Source organism: Tachypleus tridentatus, chromosome 5 (assembly GCF_004210375.1).
Source record: "Tachypleus tridentatus isolate NWPU-2018 chromosome 5, ASM421037v1, whole genome shotgun sequence".
Classification (NCBI taxonomy): domain Eukaryota; kingdom Metazoa; phylum Arthropoda; class Merostomata; order Xiphosura; family Limulidae; genus Tachypleus; species Tachypleus tridentatus.
The window spans coordinates 14,454,226-14,470,681 of NC_134829.1; the positions used below are offsets into that span (position 1 = coordinate 14,454,226).

Below are 16,456 nucleotides of genomic sequence, written 5' to 3' on the forward strand. Positions count from 1 at the left end.
AATATCTGCATATAATAAAATTGACATCAGTTTCCCCTACCAGTATTATGCATATATCATTAGACAAGAATATATAAATTATGTACAAATATAATGCAAAGGAGTATGCAAATTATGATCACACAGGTTGCAATCTCATGATCTAACAAGTGAATAGAAACCCTACACTGAGACGTGACAAGTTAGTTCATGAGATACAGCTGAACGTTGTTATTGTTGATTATTTCTCAATGTTAGTGAGCTTGCAGCTAAATATGGAATTATTAATTTGGAATTAGTTTCTTTGTCTTTTTTTGTTTTTTTCTAGATTCCTTTATTTATTGATTGATTGAAATATTTATTAATCTGGATTTGTATAATGTATTGTCCAATAATGTTAGTTTCAAGTCCAGGCCAAACACATATTTAGTTACTATTTTTTGGTAAGTTATCAAATTTGTATTTAAATTGTTTGCAAGTAAGACTTTATATTTCTGTAGCTTTCAAGGAAAAGTAAATTTGTTTTCTTTTTGCTTCAATCCAGATTGTAATAGCAAAATACTTCAAACTATTACAATATTAGTAAGACAATACAAGTTTAAACACCACTAGTTATTCATTAATATGTTTCCACTTTCCAGAACATTATACTCTTGAATGAGGTAATTCATTATAGCCATTTATATTATTAAACTTAAATTACATTTCACTCTATAAAGGTAAAAATTACCATTTATGATAACTACTACATTTAAGAGTAAAAATTCCCAACTGGGCTTACCATCCATTCACTGACTATTATGTCCACCTTTTCAGGAAGTGATACCTCCTGTAAAGATAAAGGAACTAAAAAACTAAAAGAGCCAGTGACAGAAGTGCTGTATTTGATACAGCTGAAGAGTCAAACCAAAACTTTATTTTATTTCTTGTGTACTTCATTTTCTTGCTCTATTTAACTCCACAATTAATATTCTGGGCCTATACTGGCTTTTTGAATACAAGTTTCTATATTATTTATACATCAATTTTCCCATTGGTCCATCTTTTTTTGTTTCTGTTCAGGGTTAAAAAAAAAAAAATCAATATTTACTGCTGTGATCCCAGAAGTCCCATAACTTTTAATACATAAAAGTCAGAATTTTAATGAAATATTTTTACTAAAGATATGTTTGTGAAAATATTGAGTCTGTTTCTTTACTAGTCGGAGTAGACAGTGATTTCATGTTATGATTAAAAAAAGCTATTATCCCCAAAATTTCAAATATTATTTGCATAATCTCTGAAACCTCCTAAATACATTTGAAACTATTTTATGTTACTTTCTATACTCTAACTATGTGGGGTCTGTTACTTGACCAACCTCATAACTATCACAAAAATTAGGAAATAAATATAAATTATGCTTTTTTATGCTAGAATGACTATATATTATAACAAGAATATAGAAATGTTTAGTCTAAGTAGCTTAAGACTCATAGAGCTATATATTTACTTTTTTTTTTATTATTACTATATTAACCTTCCAGTCATGCCTAGCTAACATTGCATAACCTGCATTGATGTGATGTACATGCACTCATGTTATGTATCCAGTAATATAAAATTGGCCTGTCTTGGCTGTGGTTTAGTGGACTAGCATTTAGTAATATATAGTCATATTTTAATTATTATGCATTATATATGTACATAGATTAATACTATTCAGAAATAAATTATAAAACTTATTTTTATAAAATATAAAACAATAAATAAAGAAGTAAAGCACTCAATTATCTCTTTCAGCTACAACCTTTGAACTTGGTTTCTGCTGGACATAGGTTGCTAAACCTTTTTTAAAATTTTGCAGATAGAGGACATCAAATTTTTTAGGTTGTACATATACAGTTAAATAACCATACAAAATCATAAACAACTATACTGATACCACAAAATGCCACAATAATTTAGTAAGCTTAGTAACAAAGAAGTGTTTTTATTTAAAAAAAATAAACTTTGAGCTGACTAAAGACACAATCTATCTTCTTGAAATCTTGTTTTGAAAAAAACAGTACCCTCTTCCTAGATTAAAATAGTTGATAAAACCACTAGGGGAAAATCTAACTGTTAACTGGTCATTTACAAATCATACATTGAAGTAAGTGTACATAAGGAAACGTTTTCAGAAATGGAAAAAGGTGAAAAGAGCCCTCTGTGTTTGATTTAATACATAAGCCATATCTCAGCAAAATAAAATAGTAGTTCAACAAAATTTTGGATTCAAGTCAACAAATGCAATGACATGGCCTCTGACCTGTGACCCATCATGAAAGAGTTAAATAATCACTTACACTGAAAGATAACTTCAAACAGAACCCTATCTGAAGGTAGAAAAAAGGTATTTATATTATAAAATGCAAATCCTTTGAGAAAGATTATGTAAAAACAACTGGAAGAACATAAAAAATATTAAAAATGGGAACATAAACAATGCCATTTTTGTTCATATAAAATAATCTGGCCATCAAATGAAGTAGAAATTAACAATAACTCTACACAAAATGGTTAAGTACATAAATAGAGGAATCTTCAAAAGTTGCTAAAACAAATGCTTATCTCATTTCAACACCTCGCACATTCACTTTAAACTAAACAGTTTTATGATCACCTGTGTCCTTAAGAAACTTTGGGATTACATATGCATCACTGACCAATTTTCTGTCAGAAGATATGACAATAAAGAAAACAAATGTGTCAAAACTAGTTTTTTCCAATTCCAAGTTTTCTGTAAGTTTGTTTTTGTAGTTCCACCATTTACTGTGTTTTAACTCTTAACTTTTGAACCAGCCCATTGTTTGATATTTAATTTTTTCTCTTTGTATTAATGTTAGACTAGCTATTACTTGAATTTTAGTTTGAATCAGTTTTTTTATTTGACTTCTAACAAACTGTTAAATCAACTATTGTTTTAATTTCTTCTTTCAAAGAAGATTTTTTGCTTAACGTAATTTTTAAGTGTTATTTGACCTTCAGTTTTCAGACCAGATATTTAACTTTTCATACCAAATTTTTGTTCTAACTTCAGTTTTCCACACCAACTTTGTTTGATTTTTAGTTTTCATACCAGCCTTTTGTTTGAACTTAGTGCCTCAGAGTGCTAATCATTAATTCTGAAAGGTTTTCTTACATATATGAAAAACTTACCATGTGTACAAGATAAATATTTCAATTTTAAAACTTTATTGAATCTTTTAAACTTTCTGATATCTGTTTCAGAGCCTGTAACCATTCTCCATTTATCATATAATATGTGCCACAAGTATATACCATCATGATATTGGTACGTGTTGCAATATGTCCTAAGGTTTCTTTTGAAAGAGGGAACTAAGTCAGAGAACTACTTTAACCATAAAAAGGCTCTCACTAAACAACCAGCTATAATCTAATTAATTTTAGTACAGTACAACCACACTAGATTTTACAAAAGCCTAAACAATCATCTGCATGTGATAATATGGAAAATAAAATGTCAGAGAGTAGGGGAAAGGGGAATAGCAGTACTATTTTTAAAGTTTTACAAATATTTACTAATCAAATTGACATTTATCATTAAATATTCTTTATCATCATAAACCTGTCAAAGTGAAATTAAATTAGAAGTAAATGATAAATATTATTCCCTCAAATTGATGTTGCATTTTATACTATCAGATGTTGAGAAGATAGATGTTTCACACTTAATACTGCATAGTTAGATTTTATAAATATGAAAGGTCTAGGTGGTAGAGCAGCATAGTTATAATGCAAACAAAAATCACAAAACACACTGAAATGTAAGAAAACTGCTGGGAATTTTACAAATTTTTTAGGCTTTTACATCAAAACAATATTCTGACAATACAAGCAGATACACCTTGGATACTGTACTGTAACTACAGGTTAGTATATCTTTATACTGCTTCTCCTAATCTAAATATAAAGATATATACAGGTACATAATAAGTTTTTATAATTTTTTGGATATTAACTGCAGTGGCAAAAAAAAAAAAGATTTTTCTTGTGTATCTTACCTCCACTTTTCCCCAAACTACTACAATTTTCTCTTCCAGTCCATTAACTTTAATTACTTCTCTGGCTACAGCTGTAACACAACTGCCCTCAATAGCATATACTGCAGGTAAAGACATTAAAACAAGTTTTAAATTAAATGAAAACCTCTTTTGGTAATCCATTTTGAAATTACTAAAATACATTCACAATCAAAAATTAATTTGACTAAACTTCAACTTATTATGCTTAGAAACCAATCAATACATTCTACTGAAAAAGCTTTAAAACTATTGGTCCATGTGACTATAATTCCAATTTGTTTAGTGCAGGTTTAAGTAGTGTTATGTTTAGAAATTTTTCTGAAATGGATTACAAAGCACAAGTCTCATATGATTATAGAGTACCAAAACTTAGTTTATTATTTATATACTAGTTAAAAAAATATGAAAAATTATATAAATACTAAAACTATACTGGTGAAATCCATAACTATAATCACAGTGTGATGTTAATATAGTAAAAGAAAATGTGTAAACACAGTGATGAGGTATTAAATGTTTAAGTTCACAACACAGTTATAGATTGAATGACTTTTTCGGGATATGTCACAACGTTTATATTTATTATATATTTCTTGTTCCAATTTTAAGATGTATTAGTTATAACCTACTACTCCAAAAATACACTTTAACAGTCACTACAAACAACAGTGGAAACTTTCAATTTTTCATGGGATAAACCAATTACAAATAAGCATGTAATATACAAGTTTTGAAAATGGTTGCACAATATTTTGCACAAATGGTACTTTACTGTGCTTTATCTAGTCAACCTTTTCACACTATGTACCCCTTTAATCACTTTCTTGTATTATGTTCAAAATTTAATTATACACTTTTATTATTAGCGTATGTGAATGAAGTTTATCATGATAATGTTCATTATGATTAAAAATTCAAAGTCCTTTATTTTAAAGGAAACCTTTAAAAAAGTTAGTTAACTCTTGCTTTTTTTTCCACATGATCTACAAGCTATGAAAAATTTTCTACTTTGGCATTCTGCATCTTCAACGATACCAATTGTGTAGATGCACATCTAGACGATACGCTGTTATTACTTAACCTATTAACACGTACTTTTCAAAGTTCTCTGGATGAATGCAGTTGAAAGAAGTAATACACCTTGTCAACTCCTGAATGGTTCCATGCCCACCTTCATGAGATTTTTTTAACTTTATATAGCCTGCATATTGAGGTAACATACACATGTACACAGTCATTAGAAAGAAACCATTTTCAAGGCTGACAAAATTTTAAGGTGCATGAAAACTTTTACCAAAGAGTTGTACATCTCTGCCAGAAATACTGTAATATACCCTACCCTAAGGGCACCACTGACTTATGTTGAGATTAATAATAAATTGTAAAGGACAAGATAGGAAAATAAAATATTAAAAATTAACTGTGTGTCAAAAGGAAAAAACATGAAATTACAAATATAATCAAAAGAAAATATTTAAAGATACTCTTCAAAAATCAAGTTTTTTTTTTATTTCCTAGTTTTATTCATTTCATTGCATTGTATGTTGATGATAATAGATGGAATTAATGAAATTGTAGAGAAAATAAACAATCAAATATAAACATTTACTTTAAAAAATGCTACGATACTCATTTAAGAGGTTCTAGAGACTATGCAAATGAAATATTAAAGTTATAAGACAAAGAAAAGTATTTTTATGCTTAAAATGAAAGTCACCAGGCACTTGATTTATAAATAGTTTTAGTGCAAGTAACTACAATGGCAACATAGTATATTTTTAGTCGCAACACTTAATTAAAAGTCAATCTTTGTGCACAAGACACTTATAATTTTTATGAGCAAAAACTTATCAATTTTTGTGAAAATGCATTAAGAGATCTCAAAGATAATGTATATTGTTACACAAGTGAAATTTCCAATATGGTATTCTCCAAACCACGAGCTCACTGCAAAAGGGTTAACAAAATAACACTATAAATAGCTGTAGAGAAAATGTAATTTAAATAAAGTTTATAAGAGTAATTACAAAAGATAATATTCTTAAGGCCCTTAATAATTTCAAATTACTGTTTAAACACTTGAGAACTTTAATGGTATTACTTTGTAATACTCAATGCTTAAAATGTTGTTTTCCTACATCTGTTTGAACACAGAATCACCAAGTATTAGATTACTGACTAACTCTACTAATAACATTTAACAACACAAAACAGCTTTACCTTCTGTTCTACCTTGCAAAGCACAAGAATCAGTAATTATTATATTATCAGTTAATGCTAGAAGTAACATTAAACAATATGAAACAGCTTTATCTTTTCTTTCACTTGTTTGAACACTAGAATTGCTAATTATACTTAGTTTATTAATTAACCAAGTTCATTGATATTTGTGATAATCTATAATAATGTGAAACAGCTTACCTTTTTTTGCACCTGCTTGAGCACAAAAAACACTAAGTATTCCTGAAAAAAATATCGTCCAGTTATAAATTATATCATAAATGTCATCAACCATGAACTACATAATTTATAAAATATAATTATTTATACTTGATAATTGGCATTCTAAGCTAAACTAACGTGGCAGGGGTTCAGTTTAGAGAGAGAGAAATCAGAAGAGTTCTCTCTCCAACTGGGGTGTTCAGGAACATTGTAGTTCCTCTTCGTCCCCTTTCGTGGATTGTTATTAAGATTAAGTGGTGGTTTTTTTTTTATTATTATTTTAATAAATTAATTATCGTTATTATTCTTGACTTTTTGGGTGGAGAATGTCTCACTAAATGTTCTTTCGGGTGGAGGCAAAGGCAGCAGTGGAAAGAAAGGCCGGGACCTGTCCCGAAATGAAAAAGTTGGGGAGATGTGAACATGAATGTAATTCATTCAAGTTCAGATCAAACCAAACAGCCCGATTCTGGGTCTGGCAAAAAGGTTGCCTAGGCTGGGATCTAGAAATCCAATGCCTGAAGAATTTGATGTGGGGAAGCGGGAGTGCCCGAGAAAACCACTTTCACACGACAGGCCGAAAGTTTTGCCTGTCGTGTGCCCTGTACCTGAAAAAAAGGAATTCATGTTAATAGCATAGATTTTATTTATTTAGATTCTTTGTTGAGTGGATTGTGATTCTTGAAATATGTTGTAAGGTGATATGTATTTCGTTGGTGCACTTGATAATTTGTGTAGTGATGCCGTTAGTTTGTTTCTATTTTCTGCTTTTAGATAATATTTGAGAGAAAGTTCTGTTATTCTGTCTCTTATAGTTGGTAAATTACTAATTTGGTGTAGATAAGTTGTTGGCGTAAAAGATGGTAAACTGAATGCGGATTTTAATATTTTGTTTTGTTGCACTTGGATTTTTTGGAGTGTGTTGTTTGACATATTGTATGTTACTTGACATCCGTACTCTATTAGTGGACGGATGTAAGCCTTGTATATTTGTATAATGGTGTTCGGTGCACATTTCGATTGTTTACCAGTTATAGTCTTTAGATATGAAATCCTTTTTCTGATTGATGAGTGTATATTGTTTATGTGTTTTTTCCATGTTAGTCTTGTGTCGAAAGTGACACCAAGGAATGTGATGTTTTTGCTCATGTTAATGGTTGTGTTTCCAAGTGATAGTTTTATTTTTTCTAGATTTTTTCTTTGCTTCTTTAGTTTTCTATAGAAGGTGATTGCTTGTGTTTTAACACGACCCTCCACTTGTTGCTCCATGTTGAGACGTTGTTTAGTGATTCTTGTACGCGAGACATGGCCATTACTGGGTTTCATATAATTGGCATTAATTTCTTTGTTTGCTTTTGTACATTCTGGAAAGCTAAACAAGAGCTATCTGCTCCAGCTGTCTTTCATTTATAACTGACAGAGTAGACTAGATGGAAGTACCTAATCAATAGTACCCAATGCCAACCCTTTGGCTACTTTTCTCAGATAATGAAGTGATAATTAACTGTCACTCCTAGGATGTATTTGTGATAGTTCAAGTTGTTAAAAACTTCCTGGAAAAATATCTCTGGGTTAGCCCTTTACTTTAGTATTCATCTAACATAACTGGTCTTGAGCTCAAACCTAAAGCAACAAATATATTGTAAAAGTTATCACTGAAAAAGTAATTACAATATATACAGATTCACATATTAGATTTTCTCAAATTTTTTACTGTCCTCTATACCTGTAATTTTTTTCTTGTCACTATCCTTGAGGCCTTCATCTAGACTTGCATGTTCCCATGTAATATTCTTCTGCTATAGTATGCAAATGAGCTTAGAACAAATCTCTACCAACAGAAGTGTGATACACCCTCCTAGAGCACCTGATTTTCTCTATACTGATGGTTCAACCTTCATTGCAAGATTAGACAAGAAAACATGCACTGGAAGAGGGTAGGAAAGAGGGAAGCATCTATCAGATACATTTTCAGTGCTGGAAAATGTTAATTTCCAATACAATAACCTACCAAAAGTTACCTGGATCAGTGTTTTTCAGAAAGTACCCAAAAAGAATCCACAGAGCATGAATCCCCATATCATGGAAATGTCGAGAGACATTCCCATGAGAGATTGCGCCCCTTTAGTGTTAGGGTATAATTTTCACCCTTAAGAAAAGTGTGTTGCTAAATCTAGCAAAAAACAAGTACAGTCAGGAATCTCATCATGGAATAACATGGATGTGCAAAATGTGTAGTGTGCATCAGACTATACGTGGTGGGTTAACTCCAAGCAGATGGCATCAGTTATTTACATCCAGTCAGTGGTCGGAGCAAGATACCAACAATTTTAACCTCATTCCCAGGAAGCAGAAAGGAAAAGTAAACTCTGTTCTGCAAACCAAGGTAGTACTCATGTGTTTTGCCCCTGCACAAACACAAAATCAGTCCAAAACCAGGTGGAATCAAGTTTGTTTGTTGTTTTTTATCAGTCCAAAGTAGGAAGGCCCCTAACAACCACAGGTGAAGGCTTATGTTGGCTGGTTCTGCACATACCAACATAGAAATTGCCTGGAAATTGGCATCCATGCACAGGTATAGTGGGGAAAAGCTAGTTAAAGAAATGAAATACATTTGATGGGTCACCTCCAGTCCTAAATCAGGCAGCATCAGGAATATTTCATCTATTCATCAGGATGAGGATGGTCCACACCATCTATACCAAAAGAACATTACTGCATTAGTCTCTACTGAGTGAAATTGTGTGCACTTATGAGGATTCTTTCATGGTCTGCCAATTCAGCAGCTAGGAGCAGGTAAGTGGTAAGGACTCTTGTACTCCAGTAGAAGTATGGAGGGATGAAAGCACCTTAAAACAGTGCAATGAGTGGCAACAGAACTCTGTTTTGAAAAGCTATTAAGTCCCAGTTTATTCAACTAGGATCAGAAGAATTAGTAAGTATCCAGGTTCTTTACTCATGACAGTCTATGAGTAGGAACAATCTGGATAAAATATTGTTTAACAAATAATATACTGCAAAGAAACTCTTAGTGGTCACATGAAACATCATATGTCATAACTGTATTCTATCACATACCAATTACTGCACAGTGCAGATTTATATTTTAATGTACCCTAGCAGGCACCATTTGCCATCTAGTGGAATCCTGTGACACAGAATCGGGCCCATGTAAAGGTAAGAGAGAAAAAAAGAATTGGCACAGTCAGAGCCAGTAAGGCATATACAGTGGAAATGGGAGGGAGTCTGTTGGCTGACAAATAAGAAATGGCCAGATTATAGAAAATAATTTGTACACAAGGTTGTCCAAATGCCAAACTGCATGATCTCCATTCACAGAAGATAGAATTAAGCAGCCAGAGAGACTGCAAGTTGAAGGATTTGATGAGATGTTACGTGAAAGATTAAATGTTAATCTACATCCAATGAAACATAGACTACATGGATGAGCTGCTGCAGTCATCCTGTGAGGTAAATGGGAGAAAAATCTTGAATAGATGAATCTCATAAAATAAATAGACAGGAGCATCATACTAAAGTAAAGAATGGTCCTAGGAAAAAAGGTTAAGAGTGTGGAAACAGAGTTGTGTGTACAGACTGTTACTTACATTATTCCTGCTTGATGTTATACCAAAGAGGAATTCTCTTTGTGGTATTGGTTTTGTCATGCAACCTGATGAAACCTGTGAGTAAGGAATGAGAAAGAAGAATGGTGGAGGACAAGTGATCCCAAATAAAGTTTCACTGACAGAGTACATTGTAGACAAAGCAAATGAGCACATCAAGGTGATAAGGGATTCTTCAGAAATGCAAATCTTCAGAAGAGATGAATGGTGTTTGTTTGTTTGTTTTGAATTTTGTACAAAGCTACATGAGGGCTATCTGCACTAGATATTCCTAATTTAGCAGTGAAAGACTAAAGGGAAAGCAGCTAGTCATCACCACATACCACCAACTCTTGGGTTACTCTTTTACCTAGGAACAGTAGGATTGACTGTCACATTACAATGCCCTCACAGCTGAAAGGGTGAACACATCTGGTGTGGCAGGGATTCAAATCTTTGATCTTCATATTACAAGTTGAGCACCCTAACCACCTGGTCATCCTGAGCCAGCACAAGAGAAGGAACCTCCCACACAGTGAGAGAAAGGGAGGATATGGAATGGGTAACTAAAGATATTATGTCCCTTAAATACAGAAGAGAAAACTGAGCACATAACCAGCCTATAATCCATTTAATTGTTCTTTCCCTAATTCCTACTAATATGGTTTTATTATTATCTACATTTTTGTGTGGCACTTCATCAAAAACTTATTTCAAAATTTAGGTACCTTTCAATCACCCAGACAATAAGCAATATCTTCTAAAAATTTAAGAAAAAAAATCAGTAAGACAAGCATTTCCCTTCAGTGAATTCATGATTGCTTTCATTTATGATATTGTATTCCATTAACTTCTTAAACCCAAGCAGATGCTGCTAGTGTACAACTGTAAATTCCAATTTAAACATCCAATAATATGTCTCTTTGGCTGAAAACCATTCCAAACTATGTCATCATCCAAAAATATTATGAAAATTGAAGTTCTTTCAGGTCTGGTGAGATATATTATGAAATTGTGAAAATAATCTGGCAGAATGTGCTAAGAAATATGAGATTAAAGGGTTAAATGATTCTGTAAAGCTTCTTTTAACAAACTTAAGATTTTTCTCTCACTACAGAAGTAAGGTTAACAAGCCTATTTTTCTTGGGCAACTCTTAATACTATCTTAACAATAAACTCAAACTTTTGTCCACCATATTTACCTACTACAATTAAAAAAAACGAGCTTGTATGCCTGAACTTTGACCTCCTTTAAATCACTGATGAAAAATCTTACTTTTAACTTCTCAATCTTTCTATTTAGTACCAAGAAATTAATAGCTACAGCAGTGACCGCATTAAAGGTAAAATTCATACAGTGGTATATAATTAGACCTTGGTGATAACAATGTACAAATTATCCATGGTCACACTGTAAAATGAATTGAGAAGTAAAGACACTTTTACCTTGAAAACCTGATAGTTATGCATATTACTGGGATCCAGCACTATTAGTGTTTATATTAACAAATGCAAATGTAACTAAAAAATAGCACTTTATAGCATTTCAAAATAGTCATTTAGCTCATATATAAGTAGCAGAAACACTAAAAAAAGCAATTATTAAGACAATGCCAATTTTTTTTCCTTTGTCTTTGCATGTTTATGATCAAAAAGTGTTTACTTAGTCCTTCAGTGGATTAGTTGTAAGTTTAGGCTTTTAATGCTAAAATCAGAGGGACAAACACAGACAGCCTACTGTGTGGTTTTGCACTAAAACAAATAATTTCAATTACAGCACAAGATAATTGTTATTAGTAATTAATACAAATATACCAATTTTTTTGCTTCTTTTATGATTGTTGTACAAGATATAAATCTTCTGTGTAATTATTTATAACTTCAGGAGCAGTGTCAGCTGTCTTATATTTCTAAGTAATTTTACTGGTACGATAAAACACAAAAGCCCAGCTTTCTATACAGAAAACAAATTCATAAATAATTAGAAATCTCCAATACTGCATGTTGAGAGAGCTTATAAATAAACTGCTTAAGGTAAACTTGGGTGGATATTGAAATGACAGAAGTCTCATTTGTGAATACTTATATGAAGAACAAACTGCATGGTAAACTAGTATCTAATCTTTGAATCTTTCTCTTAAACAAGCTTATGTGTGTGGTTGAGTAAAATATTTAGTGAGGATGTAAAATTTTTAAAATTACTGTTTGTTTTTCATAATTTTCAGCCTGGATGCTAAAAATTGTTCAATTAAAACTAACATTCCCTGTTTTGACAACATTTAAGATTGGCAAGTTTGCAAGTTGGAAATTAGCTGACATACCTGCAGGGAATATAACACATTAGATCTAAAAGTCAAAAGCTATTTTTTCCATCAACTAATCAAATAAGGATCAAGATGTTGACTCCCAATGGACACAGATTTTGATAAATGTTTGTTTTATGGGCAAACTTGGTATTTATTTTATTTTTGTATTCAAAGCCAGGTTTGTCCCTGTGAGAATAGAATTATAAGGATTATAAGAATTGTGGGGTTTAAGTTATTGTAGTGTCATATACTAAAAGCTAAAACTAACCTTTTACAGTTTTAATCTCCTAAGCAAGTTGATTAATTTTTGTACATTACCTTTAACCCTCACTTAAACTTTAGAGAGTAACAGAGAATGTTTAAACACTTGTAGTTTGCAGTATTTTGTTTAGTTTTCATTACATAGTTCAGCTAACAACTGACTCAAACTGAAAATGTTGAGTTTTATTTAAATGGAATATTTACTTTAACACATTATGGGCTTATTTTCATTTCAAGTTTAAGGTTTAATTTATCTTAAAGAGTGGACACTGAAAGGATAAGAACATTTAAATAAAGTTTTTACTAGTTTCACAAGCACCATTGAACATTGTCCCTTTGTTTTTTGTTGTTGTATTAACATTTCATGTAAAACATTTATATACTTGCACTTCCATCCATGCAAAGTCTTTCTTCTCAAGAGTCTCAATTATAGACTGGTGAGATCATTATACCCCACATTCTGATATTCTCCGAATCTCAATTCAGGAAGTATAACTGATTGCTCCGAAAGAAAGCCCTTTGCACAGAAAACATTACCGAGTAGTAATGTGAAAGGATATATTTTGGTGTTTTTCATTCTTGCATACATAAATAACAAGACTGTTTGAAAAAAGATTTTAATTCATTCTTCTGTATTGTGAAGTACTGTATTTTCTCTAAGAAGGTTTAGTTATCAGACTTTTTCGAACATTCTAGTAAGCTGTATCATTGTTTCACATAGAGATCTGCATTCTCTACTGGAAGACAAGTGTGCAATTAAGAGGTGTATCAATCTCAAAGGTCTGCAGGAAGGGTGATAAGATCAAAGTTAAGGGGAAGTTTTCTCCTGCATTTTGGACTTTTACCAATGCCATAAAGGTCTCTGACATATTATGTTGCATCCAAAAACATGAGAAAGAAAGCATGGGAAATTTGGGGCATTCAGAAACCTTATTAAAACTTGTCCTCTAAACCTAATCCCAGACACCAAGGAAGTCAAGTGATCAAAGATTGTATGGGTTGCCCAAGAACAAACAGACCCCAAGGGTCACACTAATTGGAGAAGCTTATCCTGAGCTCTAGATGAAGCCACCTGTAATAAATGTACGAGATTCTGTTGGTGGACACGTTCCGAAAACAGGAATTTCTTGCCAGTTGGTAAAAGCTATCAATATCAGCCTTTTGTCTGCTAGCAGGTGGGACTCCATCAGCTGTCAAAAGTTACTAAGAGGTGAGACAGCTATTCTCATTAGTTGACAAAACCTATTAATATGAACTGTTTCTTTTGTGTAACCTTTACTTTATAACAGTATATATGAATTTAAATATAAACTTAACACTGCTTAAAAGGTGCCTAATGCTAAAATCAGGGGTTTGATTCCCCTTGGTGGACTCAGCAGAAGACAGTCTTGTAGCAAAGCTACAAGAAAACACACAAGCACACATACACATAAAAGGTGCCACCTGAACAAAATTAACCACTTAATTATTTATTCTTAGAAAATAAAGCATGGCCTACTTTAGATATGATTATATTAGCTCGTAAACAAAATGCAGCTCACCACACAGAATTGCATTAAAGCAAACAAATCCTCAGTTTGCTGGCAAAGGGTAGGACCAGACAACTGAATTTGGTTTATACTTTAAATTTTGAAGTAACAGGTCAAAGTAATATTTGCAACAAAACTATAAGATTACCTTATTATAAGATGTTAGAGTGAAACAGCTTTGGTCCACAGCAGTCTTAAAAATACTAACTATAAGGCAGAGCATCAAACCTGCTGTAGTCTTTATTACATCTGTATATGCTAATTTTAAGGTATCACATTAAACTAGCTTGTAATCATGAATGCCCCCTGATAGTACAGCAGTAAGTCTCTGGATTTACAACACTAAAATCAGGAGTTTCATTCCCCTCAGTGGGCTCAGCAGATAGTCTGATGTGGCTTTGCTATAAGCAAACACACACATACCTAATTATGAATGTATCTATGAGAGTGATTATACTATAATTTTTGATAACGCAAGTATATTTTTACAAAATCTCAGGTTAAGTATATTGTTTTTAATTAAAGATTTGCTTGAGAATTTTTTCTTTTGAAAATACAAATTTTGATCTTAAGATTAAAAATACTTTTCTTTATCTACAAATTTAAGTTTTATTTGCATAATCTCTATATCCTTCTCAGTAATCAAATATTTTTTGAATAAATATTTACATTTAATCTGTTATTTTATTCACGCTAACTACATTTTACGTTGGTTGATTTGACTGATCTTGTAATCATTATAACAATTACAAAATAAGTCTAAATACCAATTCTTGGTTGTTTTAGAATAATTGAAAATTGTAATAGGAAACACTAAATCTATTCTAAACAGCTTAAATCTTGTAACAGTACACATCAATCTATATTTATACATTTTTTGTTTCATTGACCTTTGAACCATGCCTGACTATAAATACCCCAGCATAAGTTGAAAATTATACAATGTATGTACAGCTCATATTACAGTATGGAATTACATAATGCACAAGCTACTGATGCATATGCATGAGATTTTTTTTTCATTACCTCACCTAATAAGTTTTTATTTTTTTACATTTCAGTTACATTTATAACAAATAGTGAAAATAAATGAAAAATACAAAACCTCATAATTAAATATCACAGATTATAATATATTTAGTAAAGCTTATATTTTATCTATTATTTTCTTTACTGCAATATTATACTTGATTCTCCAGATTGTAGATAAGTAATCAACAAAAATATCAATTGCAAATACAAAATAAAATGTGTAGTACTGTTAGTATTGATTACAACATTTCAAAGTACTTATGGTCCATGTTTACACCTGTCACCTCTTTCAGATATTTTGTGTAGTTATTTTATTGCTGTCAGATGATTTAGAAACTAGAAGTTCCAATGTAAATATCCTAAGAATTTCTTCTACTCTATATTTTCTATGTTTATTTTAACAGCTGAAGTAGAAACCCTCTGAACATACAGATATTTTGTGTAGTTATTTTAATTGCTATCAGATGATTTAGAAACTAGAAGTTCCAATGTAAATATCCTAAGAATTTCTTCTACTCTATATTTTCTATGTTTATTTTACCAACTGAAGTAGAAACCCTCTGAACATACAGATATTTTGTGTAGTTATTTTATTGCTGTCAGATGATTCAGAAACTAGAAGTTCCAATGTAAATATCCTAAGAATTTCTTCTACTCTATTTACACATATTTTCTATGTTTATTTTACCAGCTGAAATAGAAACCCTCTGAACATACAGATATTTTGTGTAGTTATTTTATTGCTGTCAGATTATTTAGAAACTAGAAGTTCCAATGTAAATATCCTAAGAATTTCTTCTACTCTATATTTTTTATGTTTATTTTACCAGCTGAAGTAGAAACCCTCTGAACATACAGATATTTTGTGTAGTTATTTTATTGCTGTCAGATGATTTAGAAACTAGAAGTTCCAATGTAAATATCCTAAGAATTTCTTCTACTCTATATTTTTTATGTTTATTTTACCAGCTGAAGTAGAAACCCTCTGAACATACAGATATTTTGTGTAGTTATTTTATTGCTGTCAGATGATTTAGAAACTAGAAGTTCCAATGTAAATATCCTAAGAATTTCTTCTACTCTATTTACACATATTTTCTATGTTTATTTTACCACCTGAAGTAGAAATCCTCTGAACATACAGATATTTTGTGTAGTTATGTTATTGCTGTCAGATGATTTAGAAACTAGAAGTTCCAATGTAAATATCCTAAGAATTTCTTCTACTCTATATT

General features: G+C 31.3%; 1 protein-coding gene across 12 annotated transcripts in view; it reads right to left on the bottom strand.

The window, feature by feature from the left end:
• Positions 1-16,456, bottom strand: part of LOC143250575 (protein arginine N-methyltransferase 6-like) — a 62,869-nt gene that overhangs the window by 20,724 nt on the left and 25,689 nt on the right. For 9 of the 12 annotated variants that reach the window (XM_076501353.1, XM_076501352.1, XM_076501351.1 and 6 more), the window contains 3 exons: positions 6,468-6,509; positions 4,026-4,126; positions 761-808 (listed from right to left, as the gene is read on the bottom strand). In XM_076501353.1, the coding sequence (XP_076357468.1) occupies positions 761-808; positions 4,026-4,126; positions 6,468-6,509 (191 nt within the window). The remainder of the gene's footprint in view (positions 1-760; positions 809-4,025; positions 4,127-6,467; positions 6,510-16,456) is intronic. The other 3 variants (XM_076501347.1, XM_076501346.1, XM_076501348.1) reach the window with 3 other exon arrangements.